General features: G+C 42.5%; 1 protein-coding gene across 4 annotated transcripts; it reads right to left on the bottom strand.

Annotated features, from left to right (window-relative positions):
• Nucleotides 1-245: 245 nt before the first annotated feature.
• kitb (KIT proto-oncogene, receptor tyrosine kinase b) lies at nucleotides 246-18,914 on the bottom strand. 4 transcript variants are annotated; one of them, XM_061679649.1, is made up of 21 exons: nucleotides 18,747-18,914; nucleotides 14,626-14,901; nucleotides 14,128-14,412; nucleotides 12,875-13,014; nucleotides 12,013-12,181; nucleotides 10,100-10,289; nucleotides 9,925-10,040; nucleotides 9,734-9,848; nucleotides 7,996-8,183; nucleotides 7,490-7,596; nucleotides 6,292-6,418; nucleotides 6,088-6,192; nucleotides 5,873-5,983; nucleotides 5,185-5,323; nucleotides 5,010-5,077; nucleotides 4,829-4,920; nucleotides 4,465-4,698; nucleotides 3,817-3,928; nucleotides 3,589-3,688; nucleotides 2,763-2,868; nucleotides 246-2,590 (listed from the first exon to the last, which is right to left on the bottom strand). In XM_061679649.1, exons 1-21 carry the CDS (start codon nucleotides 18,814-18,816, stop codon nucleotides 2,447-2,449), a joined length of 2,994 nt encoding a protein of 997 aa, XP_061535633.1. In that variant the 5' UTR covers nucleotides 18,817-18,914; the 3' UTR covers nucleotides 246-2,446. The 4 variants fall into 4 exon arrangements, with proteins under 4 accessions (XP_061535633.1, XP_061535635.1, XP_061535634.1 ...); XM_061679651.1 differs by having other exon boundaries at nucleotides 4,576-4,698; XM_061679650.1 differs by having other exon boundaries at nucleotides 5,010-5,074.
• Nucleotides 18,915-19,181: the final 267 nt, after the last annotated feature.

Below are 19,181 nucleotides of genomic sequence, written 5' to 3'. Positions count from 1 at the left end.
TGTGCCCTCATGACAACCAGACATAGCCAGTCAAAATCTAAAGGCACATCGCTATTATATTTACAATGAATACACACGTGACAAGTCAAACGAAGAGCACACACACACACACACACACACACACACGCCAATCAATCCTGAACACTAAACTAAGATTAAGCCTACCACACAAATACATATTCTTACATCCCACTTGGCCAGCTAAAGGTCAAATATACAATGCACATGTAAGAATTTGTAACAGCTTCTTCTCTCTTTTTTTTTTTTTCCTGTTTTGGGGAGGGGGGTTACTTTACAAGGAGTTTGCGCTCGCATGCCGCTTTGACACTCAGTGAAGACGTCACATAGTGGCTAGGACTTTTATAAGGCCAATTGGATGATTGTGTTCCAATGGACTGATGATTTGTAAGGGAAACCTTGCATATTAACCACAAAGGTACATCAAGCAGAGCGTTGAGTTACAGCTATTTTAAGGATTTTAGCAACAGTCAGCATTTCTTGTGGAGCTAGTATAGCTGCTGTGGTGGGGGACACTTGCTGTATGTGTCTAGTTGTCATGCTAAGGTAGCTAATGAGCCACGTTGGGGATTAAAGAACAAAAAGAACGCGCAAGCTTTCTCGGTTTCCAATCTTGGTGCTAAACTGAGGGGTCTAAGGTTACATTGTGGAATAAATTCAAATAAGTGCGCTTTGCTGTGTTTTTGATCTTGTTGCTCAGATATTGTAGATAGCAACAGAATCAGTGAGCCTTTTTAATTGCGTTTTGGTGCCAAGCTACGGTAGCAAACAAGCCACTTTGGTGATAAAACTTAAATAAATGGGCATCTTTCTGTATTTCTAGTCTTGGTCCTAAGCTAAAGTCACTAACGAGCTGCTTTGGTGATTAAACAAACAAGATGAATTGGAGAGCTTTCGCTACCAGGCGACTTTTTGGATTAAACCAAGATGAGACCCATCGGTTTCAAGTTTGCTAAATTAAGGTAGCTCCCAAGCTAATTCTTGGATTAAACCAAGATGATTTGAGAGCTTTCTGTGTGTTGTCTGGATTTTAAAATAAGTTAGCGAGGGGGGCTGTCTTTAGTGATTAAAACCGAGAGAATCTTTCTGTGTTTCTGGTCCTGATGTTAAATTAAGATGCTGGAAGATGGCTATTAGGCTGCTGGCTCATGCCTATTCAAAGATAGCCTAGTCTGACAGAAATAAAACTGTAGTCCGCAAAAACTGTTCCCAAATGGAAGCTTAAGATATGATCACAGGATGGACGCCTCCCTGACCGCCACACTGACGCTCGTGTTGTACACGATGGGCAGTTAGTGCTGCAGTTGGCTTTTTGTTGACGTGCACCTGAAATCGTACTGCACAGATCAATAGACAGGACATTACTGAGAGCAGTGCAGGTTGTATCTAGTGTGTGTTTGTTTCGTAAAGCACACTACACTACATTTACAAACCTCAATTCCGATGACGTGACAGAATACAATCATTTTCAACCTACATTCAATTGAATACACTAAAAAGACAGCTCATTTGAGATGGACTGACGTCAACTGGAAAAGTGTGCAGTGGTCTGATGAGTGCACATTTTGTGTCCAGGTCAAAGAAGAATAGGTCCATCTGGATTGTTATCAGCGCAAAGTTCAAGAGCCAGCTTCTGTGATGTATGTGGGTGTGTTAGTGCCCACGGCATGGGTAACTTGCACATCTGTGAAGGCGCTATTCATGTAGGAAGGTACATACAGGTTTTGGAGCCACATATGCTGCCATCCAAGCAGTCTTTTTAGTTTTCATTTTGAAGCACAAAATACAACAATGGACACCCCAACCGAAGTTGTATCATCATCAATGGGAAAGAATTCCACTGACAACGGCTCAACAATTAGCGTCCTCCGTTCCCAAAGGCTTATTGAGTGTTGTTGAAAGGAAAGATGATGTAACACAGTGGTAAACATACCCCTGTCCCAGATTTTAGGGAATGTTTGTAAAAAAAACAAGTTTTATTTCTTTGAACCTTAAATATCTTGTCTTTTGAGTCTATTCAGTTGAATATAGGTTGAAAATGATTCAAATAATTGTATTCTGTTTTTATTTACATTTTACACAATGGCCCAACTTCATTGAGGTTTGTATTTTTCAGTAAGAATTTGGTCCGCGTCGGCGGGTATGTGCGTGTATGCAGCCTGTTTCCATGAGAATTTAGTCGGATCCAGTTCCAAAAGTAGTGTTGCTAGGATGGAACAAGTGCTTTTCTTGATTTGTTTTCTTAATAAAACCTTTATATATCTTTGAAATAATGGCAAAATCTAGAATTTCCATGGCAAAATATAGCAGTTTCAGCACAGCATGTCGGCCATATTTGTGGAATGTGTTTCTGCAGGACTCAAGATTATTCCAGTTCGAATGTAACGTGCAACCATTTTGTATGCTTTTTCTACTTGTGAGGAGTGTTTCAGACATAATCCAGGAAGACGTCTGCAGTACTCTGCAGTAAAGGCTGGTTGGGGGCCGTGGTGCTGCACACGGAGCTCAGCCTCCGTGACGGCGCCCTCTGATGCACCGAGGAATCCGCAGCGTTGCTCAGCTTCAGGTAAACCTGAGGAATGACACGCTCAAACGCTTAATTTTTTTCCCTCGCAAACAACAAACGCTCCCATTCTACATCCCAATGCTCTGAAACAGTTTAAATATAATGAACAAAGCATCACGAGGGAAAGGCATGTGGTATTAAAAGACAATCAAAATCATTCATGGTTTGCTCTACTTACATTCCGGGTGTTTTCTGACAGAAGAAGCTCAGTCTTCTGGACCAGTTTTCTGAAAGAGGGTCTTTTCAAAGGGTCCTGATTCCAGCATGAGCACATCATGTCATACCTAGGGGGGACATGCAGTCCCACATTGAGTAGAGATATATAAACCTATCCTAAAATCTCATTAGATATGTTTACCTCTGCTAATGGAGGACTCAAATTTGGAGTGTAGCGTGTAGTGTTTTGGTATGACTCTGGTATGTTGTGATCATCTCCTGGATCCATGTCCATAATCTTTATTTGGATCATTTTTAACATGAATATTACATTTGGAAAATTGCTATGAATCGTTTTGTTTTAACTTTTAACTTGGTTTTAGTAAGCATAATTCAAACAGATCTGGTTGGATTTAGATCAACTTTGGTGTGTACAATTGAGCCAAGGACAAATTAATTGATTTGTGATCACAACCTTGAAATATGGATCCATTACATTTTAATCGTCAACGATAACGCTTACATGACCGTCGGTGTGTGACACTAGGTTGAATTGACTTATGTGTGATCATGACCTAGATCGGTATTCATAATCTAATTTTGTAACACAAAAAGAACTCATACCCTGAAGTTGAACCCGCAGCCATCATTTTAGTCACTGGACATTTCAATCGCTAAATAGAACTCAAAACTTTGGTGCGTCATTCTTCAGTATGCACCAAGGTCCAATTAAAACTTTGTATTATGATCTGGATCCATATTCCAGATTCGGATCCAGATTCCAGATCATTTTGTAAGATGGACAATATGATGTAAATGTATGATGTAAATATGGCACACACACTTACAGCTCAATGGGTGCAAACTCAGGCCTGCTCATCCTGTGGCCCTCTTGAATCAGTCGATAAAATGCCGAGCCCACGTGCATCCCGGGATAGGGACTGCTACCTGCGTCGCGCACATTGGGTGTGTTACACAATATATTTGCATGACATGCGAACACATTTGTCTGGTCGGACGGCTAATAATCGCTTCTCGGACATTCTCCATCTGATCCACAGCTCTACATTGTTTACCCAAAGAGAAGATTTCCCATAGCAAGATGCCGTAGGACCACACGTCACTCTCATAAGTGTAGACACAATCAAAGATGCTCTCAGGAGACATCCACTTGACTGGGAGACGTGCCTGCACGGACCAAAAGCCACATTACATTCACAGTATGGAGTGGGTGTGTGCAAATTTTTCCACTCTATTGATTTCCGTAAATCGTTGGTAATCGTACTGATGAAAATAGATTTCTATTCTTTTATATTTCTGGAATAGTTCCCATTTTAATACTGTTTGGAACAAAACAAAAGAAGACATGACTTTGTGTCTGAATCTACCTTTTTTGAAGCCTTTACTGTTCCCTTTTATTGTATATTATTATTTAATATACAATAATCGCAGGGCACAAACAGACAAACAACCGTTCACGCTCGCTTTCACACTCATAGAGAATTTAGAGTCTCGGTTTTTTTTTGAACGTGGGAGGAAGCTGGAATCGTCAGAGAAAACCCACACATGCACAAGGGTGAACAGGCAGGAACCGAGATTCTAACCCAGAACAGCTTCTCAAAGTAGAAGCGAGAGATGCCATTTTGGGTCCACGTTGAGATGTCGAGTACGATTACAAACGCACATTTGACGGTGGATGCAGTCCAAATAAAACTGTGACCTACATTGTATGCACAAAACCTCTCCGAGGACGTGGCAGAAGGACAACTATCGACAACCAAGAATCCCGGGGCAGGCGAAGGAAGGATTGAAAGAGTAGGAAGCGTAGAGCTCACATTTCCTCGGAGCACGTAGCTGGCGTCGGTGGTGATGTCCCGTGCCAAGCCAAAGTCGCAGATCTTGGCCACCCTGCCGTGAGTCAGTAGAACATTTCTGGCTGCGAGGTCCCTGTGGATGCACTGCACAAACACAAAACTGTATATTGACTTTGGAACTGGTTCTGCTAGTGACGGATACTTCGCTTGTGTGGGTGTACCTAATATCGTGGCCAGTGATTTCACCTTTAGTGGTGTGAACGAGCAGACTTACATTCTTCGAGGTGATGTACTCCATCCCTTTGGCCACTTGGTAGGAGAAGCTCAGCAGATCTTCAGCAGCCAAAGAAAGCTCATCTACATCTTCTAAAGGAGACCAGACAATAGGTTTATTATCTCTCCAAGCAATTCACGGTGTGCATTCATGCTGCAGTGCATGATGGGAAAAGGTTTACCTGACTGGGATGACCTTTCTTTGTCCGAGGGACGCATGGGCATATATTCTGTGCCAGTCACTGCTCTGCTGCACACACACACACACACAAACATTCACAGCAAATAGCGTGAATGTATTTGGGGACGTTATGAACTGTAATTTCAAAGCGAGTGGAGAGAGAGATTCCGGCGCACCTTGCAGGCTCCGTTTGCTTGGAGACGTTGCGATAGTAACCGTCGCCGGTTTGGGAATTTAGGAAGGACTCTCTTTTTCTGCGCAGGAAGTTGAGGAGGTCGCCATAGCAACAGTATTCAGTGATAACTAAAATTGGACCTGGAAGGGGTGCAGAGATTTCATCAAATCAATTTGACTGCAACACAACTCCAATACGGAGCCGGTGTTTGCCGTTAGAAGTAGTTCATTACGGCATCCGTCAACTCAATAGACATTTGCACGGACAAAGTGGGATAATATGAAAGCTGTGTGACAAAACGCCAATATTTGTTTTAGTCTAGTCGGTGTTCAATCGCTTTAAATGAGGACTTTTCATGCCAAGTGACTTTCCACTTATTTGCTATCCATCAAGATGCTGCAGAGTGGTCGATTCCAAGGCCCAGACAGGTAGAAAATATTGCTTAACCGCACTCCATCAGCTTCTTGTCAGGGCTGGCTGCCATCGACTCGACTGTCCAATATCTGATTTCTCTTAAAAGCGTAATAACTGCCTTACATTGCAGCAAGTCGGTGCTTTTTAAGCCGCCTCAGACAGCCATAAAGAAATCGATAATTAAGTCAAGCAAAAGCAAAAGAAAGACGATTATAGAGTCCAACAAGAGAACGAAAGCTTGATTCAAGTCTTCTTTGTTTTGAGGTTCCTCTCACCTGCGACCGTGCAGGCTCCCAGCAGGTTGACGATGTTCATGTGGTTGCCGAGGTAACTGAGCACCTTCAGCTCGGACATCAGCGCCTCCTTCTCCGTGGCGTGTGCGTTGGCTGCGATGACATCATCACGGGGGACATTGAGGCATCCTCTCGGCGCGTGTCACATGTTTCAGCGGGCCAAGTTATATAAAAAAAATAAATAAATAAAAACTTACGCTTGAGCAGCTTGACGGCGACAGTCGTGACTGTGTCAGCCGAGCAGAGGCCGTACGCCGTGGCCTTCACCACTTTTCCAAACGCTCCAGAACCCAGAGTTTTGCCTGTGTGTTCACACACACACACACACACTCACGAACTTTTAACACCGTCCAGCCGGTACAAAACCGACAAAGCAGAAACAAACACGTTAATTGTCATACCAAAGCGTAGTTTCTGCCGAGGAAATTCCCATTTGGAGTCGTAAGGAAGCTGGGTGGGGTCAAAGTAAATGTAGTTGTTGTCATGGATGCTCTCGATGACTTTCCACTGGATTTGGAATTTAGGTTTCTGTTTGAAAGGGGAGAGGACGAGGTGGGATTCATATAGACAAAAAGTGACTTTAGCTTACTTCCGTCAATATATGTACTTCTTCTCACCAGTGCATACCTGTTCAATCGAATTGGATCAAAAATATCCTTTTTACAAAGATAATGACGCTTAATTTTGAATGAGACTCTCATCAAGGTATTATTGAAAATGATGTCATGTCACTGAAAATAATATTTGTCATATTTCTTTAATATTTTGGTTACTTCATTTCACAAGAGACATTAATTAATGCCTTGGCAAAGGAGGTTATGTTTTTCATTTATTCCTTGGATGGAGAATTTTTTTGACTGTTTTTAAGCATTTTATTTTACATCATGTTAAAGGGCAAACGCCGAAAGACTTACAAATTAAGGATTTTAGTACAATACATAACTTTTTTTGCTAATGCTATTTTTAAATAGAGGAGTTAGTATTTCTTTCATTGTATTTAATGACAACATTTTGATGATCATATCTTTTTGATTGGTTGGAAGAAATCATGTTACTGGTCGAGGTCTGCGCCATTATAGTTCTGTCAGATTGTTCAATCAGATTTTTATTTTTTTTTTAAATACAACTCGTGTGTTTGATTTCATTATATTTTGCAGGTGTGCATACTGTTGTAGCCAGTAATTGTATGTTTGTTTGGTCTCCCCGCATCGCTATTTCATACGCACTATGCACAGCAATTTGTTCTACGTGTACTTTAAATGCTGATGTTAGGCAATTATCTTGCCTGAGTCACTCCACTGGAATAAGAGCAAGATGTCATCCTGTTCCAAACGTGTGTCAATCGAATCTCTCTAATGGCTGACTGAGTCATTTAATCTTCAATACAGCGCATACAAATACAACTTTTTTTTTTTTTTTTTTTTTTTTTAAAGATGAAAAAGGCTATCTGAAGGATGTCGTTTGCAGATTCTGACTTTTATCACGTTAAAAAAAAAGGAGGCATGACTCATCGGAGGCGGTTTGTATTTTGTGACGCAACATGACTCATCACAACCATTCAAATATGAAGTCATGACGTGGCATTTTCTGTTCCATTACCTGCATGTACTTATAGAGCAGCACCACCAGGATGAGGCAGAGGAAGGCACCAGTGCCCACCATGCCAGTTAGAAGCGGGGTGAACAGTTTATGCGGGACGAGTCGCTCTGTTCCAGGAACAAAGTCACAGTCAGGAGTTGACACACAACACGGCGCCTCGGACGAACCCGGGCCTCGGCATTAAGACAGACAGCTGCAGCAGTGGTGTTTGTTTGTGTGTCCTGGATTAGCGTGCCGACACCAGCTAATCCCGGCCTGCGTTGTCAGCATATGCTAATCTCATTCAATCTGCAGCTACTAATCACACACCTGGCCTGCACACGCACGTGGGGGGTCGAAGGGTTTGTTTATGTGCATCCTTGTAGGGGGGTTTATGAGATAACGTCCATGCAGATGCCTCTCTGCCGTCTACTTTATATATACATATATATATATATATATATATATATGTGTGTGTGTGTGTGTGTGTGTGTGTGTGTGTGTTGGAGTTATGAACAATTTGGTACCGCTGATGGAGAAGAGCGTATAAGCTTCCTCTCGCTCCGTGGAGGCCACACACTCCAGCGTATGGTAGTTGCCATGCTCCTTGCTGATATTCAGTCGGCTCTCCACCTCACTCCGACTGAAGGCGGACTCTGTCACCATGGCAACATCCGCAGTCTCCCATTGGGTGGCGTTAGGCAGGTGTGAGCACCTGTGGAGAGGTTATCTGGAAGGTCATTTTGGTAATATTGTACCCTTTACAGCTATTTGGCAAATCATAATCGTTTGTGCAATTACAAGTTGTGATGACATTTATAATGTAATCGTTTTCAGTTTAATTCCAGAATTTGTTATGTTACCTAATGAAATGTTACTTTACGTGATCGTTTATGGTTTTGCTTTATAGTACGGCTGACAAAACATATGGGTGGGCCGCGTTTGATTTTTAAAATGGACGAACGGTCCGTGTCATGAGTAGATGGAAAAAATTTTTTTTAAAATCATTTATTTTAATAAAAATAATATTGAATTGTGTTACTGGTTAGCACATCTGCCTCACAGTTCTGAGAACCCGGGTTCAAAACCGGCCCCGCCTGTGTGGAGTTTGCATGTTCTCATGTGCCTGCGTGGCTTTTCTCCGGGTACTCCGGTTTCCTCCCACATCCCCAAAACATGCATGGTAGGTTAATTGAAGACTCTAAATTGCCCGTAGGTGTGGATGGTTGTTTGTTTATATGTGCCCTGCGATTGGCTGGCGACCAGTTCAGGGTGTGCCTCGCCTCTCGCCCAGAGTCGGCTGGGGTGCGCTCCAGCACGCCCGCGGGAGGATAAGCGGTGTGGAAAATGAATGAACATTTAATTGTATTATTACTGAAATTGAACTATAATTGATGAACCAATTATTTAAGTAGATGAAATTGCAAAAAAAAACATTGTTTTTGTTTGTTTGTTTTGTTTAAATACAACAATTAACCATTAAAATTAAAAAAGAAATAATGAATGAATACATTTCAATGAAGCCATTTTAGCAAGACATGGCTAAATTAATCCAGCAAATATTACAGGAATCTTGATAATGTATACGCTGGATGGGCCTGATTGAAGGGTGGAATGGGCCGTAACTGTTCTGTGGGCCATACTTTGACCACCCCTGCCTTAAACTGTGTTTTGCAATTCACATATTTTCTTACTCTATTTAGCCTAAAGATTTGTTTTTTAATTAATTTTTTTTATTTTTTTTTACTAGGCAACACACTTCTCAACTTTCGGGAAATATATTTATTTAGCTGAAAACAACAAAGCTACTTGGCTAGCTTTAGGGAACTTTGCGTTTGAATAAGTCAGTTCGTTAGCCTTAAGTACAGCACACTTGGGGTTCGGGGGTCAAATTATTTGGTAATGTAGCACTTAGCAGTGGGGAACTATTTAGCTGAAGTTAACCACACTACTGCACCAGTTGAGCTGTAGGGTAATAAACGTTTGCTTGAAACAAAAACATTTGGTAGTTTAGGTACTGGCTGGTTCGTTTTAGCTTAGGGTTCAAAACCACCCGTTTAGCCGAATGCATGTAAACTAATTTGGAAAACTGAACCAATGTAAGTTTTATGGAATTCAACTTCTTGGTATTTGGCTAACATGGTTAGCCTTACTGAATAGAGCAACATAGCTAGTTAGTTAGAACTCACCAAATTTCATTTTTGGCACATTTTCAGGGGGAAAACATTGATTAAGAAGAACGTAAAGAGTGATGTGATGTAATACCTCGTGTGGGGAATGTCACAGATGTACCATCTGATTTTTGGAACCGGGTGACCGGCGGCGACGCACCGCACCTGACCGTCGACTGGCCCTTCCTGCGCGATGATGACCGGCTTACCTTGTCGAGTGAGTAGACATCATAATCACATGCTTAAATTCTTAGGAACTGTGTTAATATGGAAGACTGGACTTACTGTTGACATATACGTGAAATAAATGTTCGACTGATGCATCTTCATGGCTGGCGGAGAATTTGTAGATGCCAGCCTCCGAGCCAAGAACTCTCACCAGTTTCAGCTCGCTAATGAACCTAAAATGTAAAGTCACGTGAGATTTACGATTGCGCGCTCGCTCTGGAATCTGGCTTACCTGTATTTGTGTTGGTGGATAGTGATGACGTGCTCTGTGGTGTTGAGCAGTCGTTTGCCGTTGTAAGACCAGGACGGGACGCCGGGTGATGGGTAGGCCTCAAACTCCACTCTGAGATTCAGGCTCTCCCCCTCTCGGACGCCGGCCCGGACGGGACTCGGGTGGCTTAACATGGTAATGAACCCAATATCTGTACAACATAGGTATACATAGAGTTGTTTATTTAGCAACTTTTGTTGTGTGATTGCTGAGCGATACGAATGGTGTCTGCAGATTGTCGTCGTGTGTTTCAAAAGGATTCTTCTTGAGGAACACTAAATACTGTCGAGACATTTTGTTTATGAGGACCACTGCAGCGTAGCTACTGTATTATGCTGTTATAGCTTGCCCAAAGCCGCAAATTGAAAACCTCGCAACACCCGAGAAACATGGAATGCTCTTCCTGACAGTTATAGGAACATGAAGAAATATGCATTTGGCGTATCATCCGTCTTTGGATCAACATGCCCGTGCGAGCAAATATTCGCAAACATGAACGACATTAAATCCAAATGCCGCAACCGCGTCACGGATGAGCGCTTGCAGTCATGCCGAGATTAAAGTTACATCTTACGTGCCCGATGTTGGGAAGCTGTCCAGTGATGTCCGAAAGCAGAAGTCGCATTAAACGGGTAAGAACATATTTAGCAGCAAACTTTTTATCAAGTGGTTTCTGATTTTTGTCAGTATATATTTGGAATGACACACAGGGATATTTGTGTTTTTTGTTGCTCAGGTCCGAGGATGGCTGCGTTGTATTATTGTGCGAGTCAAAAGAGAAGAGGATGCCGCTTTTTACCTTGCACTGACTTACTTAGCATTTGTAGAACACTAAAGAGAAGAGGATAATGCACAGAAATCGAACTTAAACTGTATTGTTTTCATTTTTAATTCAAAATAAAAATGACATTAAAAAAAATATGTTTTCTTTATTATATTTCTATAATTTCATCAATGCAACAAAACTTAAAACACCATCGCACAGCAGAGTATTTAATCATGAAAGCTCTTTATGTCATTTGGATAGTAGGCTAATATAGACGCTTACAGCATGTGTTGCCTTCATTACAAGGCTTTTCATTTTTGGCGGCTCCAGACAGATTATTATTATTATTTTATTTTTTATTTTTTTGGTCCAATATGGCTCTTTCAACATGTTGGGTTGCTGACCCCTGCGCTAGGCATATAGAATAAGTCACATGTAGACATATCGAGGCAAACTTAATGGATTAAATGAGAGTGCAGTGGACTGATTCGATTCCATTTTCAGTGAGCTAATGAGTGGAGTTAATGGTGTACCAGAAAAGCTGCTCCTGCTGCATTAGGGGACCGTTTCTTTGTGTTTGCTCTGTCATTTTATATGCTTCTAAAACTTGACACCAACTTGCCATGGTCTTCGTCAACAAGTCATGTCCTAACATGTCCACATTCAGAAGTTGTTATGGGTGCACCTCATGAAACTTTGAAGTCGCGATAGATGTTCCTCTAGAGCCTCCGATTTGCATAACATGCAAATGAAGGAGAACGTTCAAGGCATTGGGCTGAGTTAATTTTTTGCATGTAAGAAGTCTACAGTCTACATAGATGGAAGCCACAGAGAGGAAGTGTTGGCCGATGCACGATTCAGGAAAGATCAAGTGGATGACATCATATCAATAGCCGTTTTAACAGCTCCTTTAGCACTACGACATTAACCTTTCTATAGGGTTGCTATAGAGGGCAAATTGCTTCCAAGTGGTTGGAAGGTTCCATACTGTTCTACAGTATAGGATTGTGTATTTTATTGGAGATTCCCTAACTAGAAACAATGATGTAATGCCATCTCAGAAGACATACTGTCCCTGTACTTTACGTTCATGTGCTTCACTGCTTACCGCAGACATCCAGGTGGAGCGCTGTGGAGCTGCCGCCTCTCTCGTTGCGGGCCGAGCAGCGGTAGGTCCCCGAGTCGGCTCGCTTTACCCGTCCGATCGAGAGCCGGGAGGAACGTTGATAACCCCGAGAGCCGGACAGGATGTGTGAAGTGTGCGCCTCCTCTGGATGCTGCAGGCAGCAAACGGCGGCAAGTGTTAAGTGAGTGTCGTTTCGTCTTTTACCGTCGTATTAAATGTACAACTGGGAACCTAAGAGCAAGGAGCATAACAATAAAGCACTCACAAGTTCAACTCTTGCTGAGGTTTTGTGCCTTTCTCATTGCATGAACAAATATCGAGAAAAAACTTTTTAGCGAACTTTGATGGAAATTAACCTTTGATTAATCACCGGAATCCATTGCATTTTTTTCAAGTCTTTGTGCCTGATCTAATGAAATCCCCTTCGGCCGTTCCTGACTTGTCACATTACATGAGGATGTGATCGATGTGACCTTTGATCATCAAAATTCAATCACTCTTTTAGCCGAAAAACGCTTTCAGTCCATTTGAATAAACTCAAAGCATTCTCCGAGTTTCAGGACGAGAATATGGAACGTACGGACCTGGGAAACAGATGCTATGTGTTCGGGCCTTTTTGGGGTTTGCACAATCCTTCTGACCATGTTGTGTATCAAACAATGTCACAATTTAAGTCTGTTTTAATCACATTACATGGAAAATGGGACTGATGGAAAACCCATGACTCAAGTTTAAGAAACAAGGTGCCTATTATTAAAATGATTATTAATATTATTTGTTGACCAAGTCACGTAAACGCGTCTGTAAGATAGGCACTTGCCACCACGTTTGATGTAAAACTCACCGCTGTTGAAGGATAGTCCCACTTGACATCGAAGTCCGGGTTGACATTGGAGGAGCTACAAGTAAGCTCTAACTTCTCTCCTTTCCGTAAGATAACCTTATCCCTCTGGGACAACGTGATGACTGGAAGCACTTCTGGAACTGACATGAGATGACAAGACATGAATTTTTTTTTTTTTTAAATCATTAGGATTCCTTCGCGCTTTCTCTGCAGACGTGCAATTATTAGATTGGCTGAACTGATAAACATAACTCACCTGAATAGCAATTAAGACAATTTTGCAATCAACTAAAAGAGCCTCAAGAGTGTTGTCGTTCCTGTTTGTTCATTGGAAATAAATGAACGCGCACACACCGTGTACATTTATATTTATCTTGATATTTTCATATCCATTCCGTAGCCTCCGGCAGAATCATCGACTGCACGATTTACTGCTTTCAATAAATTCCCCTGACATCACTAACGGTCATGTTTGACAACGGTTGTCATGACTTTATTTTGCCCAGAGCCTTCATGCTCTGTTGCAAATGTTTGTTCAGCGCGGCGTTCTGTTAATCCCTGTGTCCTTCACCACAACCGCATTTTACTCCCTCTCTCCATCACTCTAAAAGCAGACCGACTCCTCCCAGCGTGTCTTTGTTTAGACATTGTGATGCTGCGCAGGGACAAATAGAGACATGAAGGTCAGCCCTTCATTCGACAGCGACGTTTAAATTAGGACTGGGCTGACTGAGCCTGTTTTACATGCTACTTAGGTATCCAGTGAGTACTTTATAGTCTGTCAGTAATGATCGGGCTTTGTACTTTTATTTCTGACCACTTCAAGTATCTTGGTAGTATACCGTATCTATGCTTGTTGACGGCACAACTAAAACAGTATTTTACCCTGTTTAACATCTTTTTACAATTGCATGACAATTATGATTGTTACAAAGGCGCTTGGCTTCATTTGGGTTACAGGTGACTTTTGAGCCTGTCCTATCTGAATTTGGGCGAGATGCACCCCGGTCTGGTCACCAGCCAATCGCGCGACACATATAGACAAACGACCATTCACACCTACGGACAATTTAGAGTCTTCAATGAACCCAACATGGAATGTGGGAGAAAGAGGAGTACGAACCAGGAGGCCATCAAGCTGCTGTCTCAATTCATTAAAACCAAACTAACAAATCTAGTAGAGCCGTGCGGACAAGTCCTGAGGACAGGGGGGAATACCGCTGGACAGCATTAGAAACCCGGACGTCGTTTACCTAGCCGCACGTCTACGGTGTATCGGCTCGACGTCACTTTATCTGCTCCGAGCTGTCCCACACACACGTAGCAGCCTTCAAACTCCTTCCTCGCATTGCCAATGACGACGCCCTGCTCGTGATGGGTCCAGTAGCTCATGGCGGAGGGCAAAGGTCGCCCGTCACACGTCTGCAAAGCCGGCAGCGTGACCTCCGGGTTGGTCACGAGGCAGGGAATGGTGCAGTTCTCGCCCTCGCGCACCAGGATGACGTTGACCATGGTGCGCTGGAAGGCGTTGACGGGGTCTGCGCAGGTGAAACGTGGAGAGTTCACGTCCATGACGCAACGAAATCAAGTCAGTTATATTTATATACAGCCAATTCACAACAGAACATATCTCAAGACACTTTGAGGAGTTCCAGAACCACACTTCTCATCCATTATTGACTGTAGATATGAGAAAACCCACTGAACCCCATATGAGCAAGCAACTGGCAACAGAGGCAACCGCCACCCACCGTTCACATATACGTAGATGGAAGTGCGCTCCAGTGTGCTGTTGTTGACGCACACGTAGCGGCCCATGTGGTAGGCTTGCACCGCAGGCACCTTGACGACAGCCACGCCGCCCTCCTGCGCCTCTCCCTCCAGTCTGCGAGCCTTTTCTCTCTGCCACCTCAACCTGGATGTGGCGCCAGGCCTGGTGGCATCGTCATGGCAATAGAGCTCCAGCCTCCCCCGCTTGGGAACAACAATGTGAGGCCCGCTGGGGGAGATTACGGGCTTGCACAAGCCTGGAACAAATGACAAAGGACGGGTCGTAACATGCAGACAAGTATTGGGACATCTGGCCTTTACACCTGCAAAATGTGAAAATGAAAGAAAGACTGGAGTTGGTCCCACCCTTGGAGCTATAACGGCTTCCGCTCTTCAGGGAAGAGACTTTTTTTGCTTATTCATTCAGAACAACAGGGTGGCGTCATACCATTCCGAACTGTACCATGGCAAGCTCTACAAGAACAACTTTTATTGAGCCAAGGCACTTGCACTACTCACAAAAAGTTTGGGATATTCGGCTTTTGGTTGGAATTTCAGGAGTAACCTCCAGTAAAACCTTCACAGGTGGACGTAATTTGACCTCTAAAAGGTTGAATACACGTCCAACTGTTCAATGTTTCACTACTTTTTGCATAACTTTCTGTTCTCTCACAAGGAGCTGAACGGCAAAAGCAGTTTGAGTCGTGAAATAGTAGATATACACTTTCGAGCTCGATTAGAATTGTCGTCTTCATCAAGCTGTTCAGATTTTGACATCATGAAATAACACCTAACAATCGATCAACAATCAAGTACATCACCAAACAAAATTGTCACAGAAAGTCGTAATACTGAAGTACCAATATCATCTGAATTTACTCACAAATGTATGTATTCGGTATGAAATCTGGGCCTTTTTGAGCGCTCAAAGCTGATTTCATTGCAGGGAGCCATGACTTTGTTCTGTTATATGAATGGCAACAGGTGGATACATAGGTTAAATGTACCTTCTGCCATACAGCAGAAGAGCATTTAATTTACAACCCCATTTCCAATGAAGTTGGGACGTTGTGTTAAACATAAATAAAAACAGAATACAATGATTTGCAAATCATGTTCGACCTATATTTAATTGAATACACCACAAAGACAAGATATTAAATGATCAAACTGATAAACCTTGTTTTTAGCAAAAAATCATTAAATTAGAATTTGATGGCTGCAACACATTCCGAAAAAGCTGGGACAGGGTCATGTTTACCACTGTGTTCCATCACCTGTTCTTTGAACAACATTCAATAAACGTTTGGGAACTGAGGACACTAATTGTTGAAGCTTTGTAGGTGGAATTCTTCCCCATTCTTGCTTGATGTACAGCTTCAGCTGTTCAACAGTCCGGGGTCTCCATTGTCATATTTTACGCTTCATAATGCGCCACACATTTTCAATGGGAGACAGGTCTGCACTGCAGGCAGGCCAGTCTAGTACCCGCACTCTTTTACTACGAAGCCACGCTGTTGTGACACGTGCAGAATGTGGTTTGGCATTCTCTTGCTGAAATAAGCAGGGGCGTCCATGAAAAAGGCTTTGCTTGGATGGCAGCAAACCTATATGTACCTTTCAGCATTAATGGTGCCTTCACAGATGTGTAAGTTACCCATGCCATTGGGAGTAACACAGCCCCATACCGTCACAGATGCTGGGTTTTGAACTTTGTGTCCATAACAGTCCGGATGGTTCTTTTCCTCTTTGGACCCGATGTCCACAATTTCCAAAAAGAATTTGAAATCTGGACTCGTCGGACCACAGAACACTTTTCCACTTTGCGTCAGTCCAACTTAGATGAGCTCGGGCCCAGAGAAGCCGGCGGCGTTTCTGAGTGTTGTCGATAAATGGCTTTTGCCTTGCACAGTAGAGTTTCAAGTTGCACTTACGGATGTAGCGCCAAACTGTATTTACTGGCATTGGCTTTCTGAAGTGTTCCTGTGCCCATGTGGTGATAACCTTTACACGTTGATGTCGGTTTTTGATGCAGTGCCACCTGAGGGATCGAAGGTCACGGACATTCAATGTTGGTCTTCAGCCTTGCCGCTGACATGCAGCGATTGCTCCAGATTCTCTGAACCTTTTGATGATATTATGGAGCGTGCATTCAATGTTGGTTTTTCAATTCCAATTCAATGTGGCATTCACATTCCCTTGCCCTCTGATTGACTAGCATTAGGTCCAGGTCATAGTCTGCCCTTTTGCCCTAAATCAGCACGGATAGGCTGCAGTCCCTGCCAGGACTCTAAATAAGACAAGCGTTGCAGAAAATGGATGCAAACGCTGCAATAAAGTAATGACAATGAAATTTTGCATTGGGAATAAGAATAAGCAACAAGGAGCCATGTGACGTGACCAGAAAAAAACAAACTGAGCACTTCTGTGACGTTGTCTGAATGGTGTCATATGTTGGGATCTGATAAGGAACTTGGAAGTAAAGGAAAGCGCATCAGAAAGTAGGAGAGACAGGAGTACTGCAGTTTTAGCCTAAGTTGATGCTGACACGTTGCTAAAATCAACAAAGAGTGAGAGGCGAACAAAGCAGAGTACAATAAATATGGGGCTTAATGCGATGATTAAATAGCATGTTTTGATTGGCACACAGCCTCTGAAGATTTAGTGCCGTCCAACCAGCATTGCTCAGTGGAATAATCGATAACTATGAGCTGTCTATATAGCTACGTAAAATCACTCAATTAGGATAAATAAATGAATCCAGCATTTCCATCTTAGTTTACCGCCAGCGAGAAGTTTTCTCTCTGCATGTTTGGCCCTTTCCCATGAACAGGATCTTCATGTGACTGTTGCGCCTTCGGGCCGAACCGAGGCAAGCCCCAGAAGAGTCAAACCGACGCCTCTCTGAAATGTCAACATTTACCTTTTTTTTCTGGTGGAAAGCGAACGGTTTTGGCCTTTCCAAAAGAGAAAAGAAATGTTGCAGGAAGATGCTGTCTGGTGTGTGTTTGAGATCTTTGTTTGCTGTGCTTAGTGCAAGTATCATTTGGGTGTTGATGAATAATTGATTGGTTTCAAACTGACAACACACACACACACACACCTGTTTCCTGGTGGGAGAAGATGCAATTCCTTCTCTGCCAACATGGCGGTTATGCAAATAAGGACTGATACGATCTGTAAACCTGAGCTCACAGGTTGTGTTAAAGTGTACCGTTAAACTCCAGCACAATCCCAGGAACGGTGTTTGTTTTCGTCAAGATGGCAAACATTCACACGAATGTGGAAGAGCCAAACCAACGGCTGACTAAATTACATTCAGAGTGTTCCAACTCACAATCAAAAACAATTGAAAAGAAATTGTGTTCACTAATACGAGAGTACATGCCACATAACAAATCTTGATGATGTTGTGTTTCATAAATCCATGTTGTTGCTTTTTTAATTCTGTTATTTTTTTCACATATGATCCAACCTAATGTTGGTGTGCCAGGTCATTTTATTCATTATTATTATTTTACAGCCTGGAAATAACGAGTCTCGGATCAAATGCCCAAAATAAACATACAGTTACCAAGTCGATGGTCGTTACGATTATCAATATTTATTTACTCTGACATTTGTTATTTGTTATTTTGTAGGAGTGCGCAAAAACTACTTAACGAGTTTCTGCTAAACTTTGTGGAGGAGTGGCGCATGGCACCAAGAAAACAATATATAAACATTGAAGTCATTTTGGTGAGGATCCAGATAAAGGTGCAGAGCTATTTTACCCTTTGTACAGTAATATATGTTTGAACTTTTCCTTAATTTCGCAGTAAATAATGGGTCAATCTTAATGAAAATGGCCATCCATAAGGTGTACAGTTTAAGCCAAATGCTTTTATTATTTGGCCTTAAACCTTTTGCCGTTGACATTATGTTCTATGCGGATGATTTGATCTTCAATATCCATCAGAGTAATCAAGTAATCCCCAAATATTCCACCCCCAAAAAGAGCTTACAAAAATAAAAAGAGCTTCTGTGTCTGTGCAGTGCAGAATTGTAATACTCTTAAGAGTAAGTGAACGGTAAGCAAGGATTTTTTATTTTTTTTTCTTACCTGTCGGTGGCAGAAAAAACAAATGCGATGCAAAAACAATCCACAGCCATGTCATGCTGAAGTTTTCCATCTTGGCTGTCTACTCCATGTGCCTCATGATATCCTGCGCAGTCATAATAACGCAAGAACAGGTCCGCTGTGCGTAATGTGATGGATCTTACAGACAGCGCACATGCAGCACTGAGCCTCTCCTCCTCCTCTTGACTCTCCTCCCTCACTTGGGCGCCTCCTCCCAGTCCCGTATTGGCTGGAGGCGCGCCAAAAGCGGTAATCAGGAGGCACATTACTGGAAATTTACTTGACAATTTCCAGCCTGTACGCCTTGTTATGGAAATGTTGTCTTATGCTCATTTGTTTCGATGACTTAAATGTGTTAACTTGCCGCTGTGATGCTCAGAGCTCATTCTGTTGCCGATGGAAACACTTTCTGCTTTT

The sequence above is a fragment of the Phycodurus eques genome, chromosome 6 (assembly GCF_024500275.1).
Source record: "Phycodurus eques isolate BA_2022a chromosome 6, UOR_Pequ_1.1, whole genome shotgun sequence".
In the NCBI taxonomy this organism is placed as follows: domain Eukaryota; kingdom Metazoa; phylum Chordata; class Actinopteri; order Syngnathiformes; family Syngnathidae; genus Phycodurus; species Phycodurus eques.
Note: the sequence above shows the minus strand (reverse complement) of the source record. Positions and strands in the feature narration are given on the sequence as shown.